Raw genomic sequence first — 2272 nt, 5'->3', positions numbered from 1 at the left:
GCTGGCCCTGCTTCACCTGGGTGGGTTGGACAAGGTGACCTTCAGAGGTGTCTCCAACCTCAACCGTTCTGTGATGGTGTGAAAACAAATGCAGTTTGCTTTCAGACCTTCTTCACTGGCCTTAAGGCTTGTTGGCTTTCATTGTATTAAGGGAGTTTTGTAGTAGTATCCCCCTGGCAGAGCCTGAGAACAAACAGAGGAAAGGCTGTCAGGAGCTCTGTTTCATGGGGAATACCCAGGAAGTATAAAAAAACCTTGAAAGCTGAAGCTCTTCAACTTAATTCATCATTTCTTAGGAATTCTAAGCATGTAAATATTGTAAATATCACTTCCTTCAGCTTGGAAGTATCACAAACATTTATAATGTGCTCATTTTTTCTCTTGAGATGTTGTCATTTTATTGAATATTAATTAATTGAAACTAGTTTTCCAATTGCTACCAGTAACTCTGGGTGTGAAATTCTTCTAGAGCATCTGCTACAAGGAAGCTCAACTGTCTTGACTGAACACCCAATAGGTCAGAACAAGACCACGGAGGTGGAGGACTTCTCCTGAAGTGCATTCATGCATCTGTAATAATTACTTGCTGTAATTATTTTACTTAGAGATTGTTGATACAGCCAAAGTTTCTGGCAAAAACGTTGCCAAAATGTTTTTGGCAAGTGAACGTGCCACGAGCAGAAACCATGAATTAACTAAACCATCCAAAACCCACTGCAGCATTTGCTCAGCTCTGCTGTTGTTATGGGTGAGGTGGGAACGAAGAAGTGCAATGTCAAGACAACTTGATTAGTTTGCTGAGACACTTTTCCTTCCCATCGTGCTGCCAGCTGGGTCAGAGTCAGATTTAGATCATTGTGGTGAATTGTCTCCGAGTCTGGTGAGGGTCAATGCTCTTGGAAGGAGTTTACAATTGATATTGACTTTTTGCCTTGTGGTAGCACCTGGGAGTGTCCTACCATGTGCTGGGTGCCATGACAGCAGAGGACAGTCCTGTACCAAGGGCTCTAAGTGTAAAACGAGGTGAGCTGGTGTAAGGATACAGGAGACAGTGGCCAAGCACAGGTCACTGGGCAGTTCTGTCATTGTTTATATGAATTAAATTCAGGATCCTCCTCTGTATCTCTTTGGTCCTCACTCCGTAGATGATAGGGTTGATCACAGCGGGCACCAGGATGTAGACGTTGCCCATGATGATATGGACCAGTGGAGCCAGGTCCTTCCCAAACCTGTGCACCACTGACAGCCCAATCAGGGGCACGTAGAAAGCCAGGACCACGGAGATATGGGCAATGCAGGTGCTGAATACCTTGAGCCTCTCCTTCCACGACGCCAGCCGCAACACAGCCTTGAGGATCAGGATGTAGGAGAGGCAGATGAGGATGGCGTCCAGCCCCATGACCAGCAGGATGGCAGTGAGGCCATACACCATGCTGGGGGTGGTGTTGGCACAGGCCAGGTTCATCACGTCCTGGTGCAGGCAGAAGGAGTGTGACAGCAGCCGGGAGTGGCAGAAGGGAAGGGGCAGGAGGAGCAAAGGCAAAGGCAGGAAGAAGGTGACTCCCCTGGCCATGGCTACCAGCCCTATTTTCACTGTTGCAGCGTTGGTGAGGATGGCAGCGTGTCTCAGTGGGTGGCAAATGGCCACGTACCGGTCCACAGCCATGGCCAGGAGGACAGTAGACTCGATGGCTGAGAGGGTGTGGATGAAGAACATCTGGACAAGGCAAGCACTGAAGCTGATCTCCCTGGTGTTGAACCAGTAGAAGGAGAGGATGCGTGGCACCGTGGATGTGGACAAGGCCAGGTCGATGACAGCCAGCATGCAGAGGAAGAAGTACATGGGAGCGTGGAGGCTGGGCTCCGTCTTCACGATGAAGAGCACCACACAGTTACCTGTGACTGCCAAGATGTACATGGAGCACAGCAGGATTGCCATCCAGAAATGGGCAGTCTCCAGTCCTGGGATGCTGGCCAAGATGAAGGAGGATGAGCTGAGGTCAGAGCTGTTGGGGAAGGGCATGGCACGTGGACTGGAGAGCTGTCATGCCTTGGTACATCCCCTACTGCAAGGGAAAGAGAAACAGCAGCTTGATAAATCCTTTCCCAGGACTCTGAATCCCACGGGACTGTGCCTGTGAAATGCAAAGGAATCTCGTTCACAAGGACATGGAGCAATAGGACGAGGGGTGATGGTTTTAAACTAGAAAAGGGCAGATTTAGGTTGGATATCAGGAAAAAGTTCTTCCATATGAAGGTGGTGGATCATTGG

The 2272-nt window shown here is 49.1% G+C and overlaps 1 protein-coding gene across 1 annotated transcript; it reads right to left on the bottom strand.

Moving 5' to 3' along the window:
- Positions 1-1066: 1066 nt before the first annotated feature.
- LOC104532994 (olfactory receptor 51E2) lies at positions 1067-2023 on the bottom strand. Its single transcript, XM_010178347.1, has one exon. The coding sequence runs from the start codon at positions 2021-2023 to the stop codon at positions 1067-1069; it is 957 nt and encodes a 318-aa protein (XP_010176649.1).
- Between the last annotated feature and the right edge of the window lie 249 nt (positions 2024-2272).

Source organism: Antrostomus carolinensis, unplaced genomic scaffold (genome assembly GCF_000700745.2).
Source record: "Antrostomus carolinensis isolate BGI_N321 unplaced genomic scaffold, ASM70074v2 scaffold24041, whole genome shotgun sequence".
NCBI lineage: Eukaryota > Metazoa > Chordata > Aves > Caprimulgiformes > Caprimulgidae > Antrostomus > Antrostomus carolinensis.
The sequence above is the reverse complement of the archived record's forward strand: the minus strand, read 5'-3'. Positions and strand labels throughout refer to the sequence as shown.

Coding starts and splice junctions, on each gene's coding strand:
- LOC104532994 (XM_010178347.1), bottom strand. CDS start 2,023: ATGCCCTTCCCCAACAGCTCTGACCTCAGCTCATCCTCCTTCATCTTG.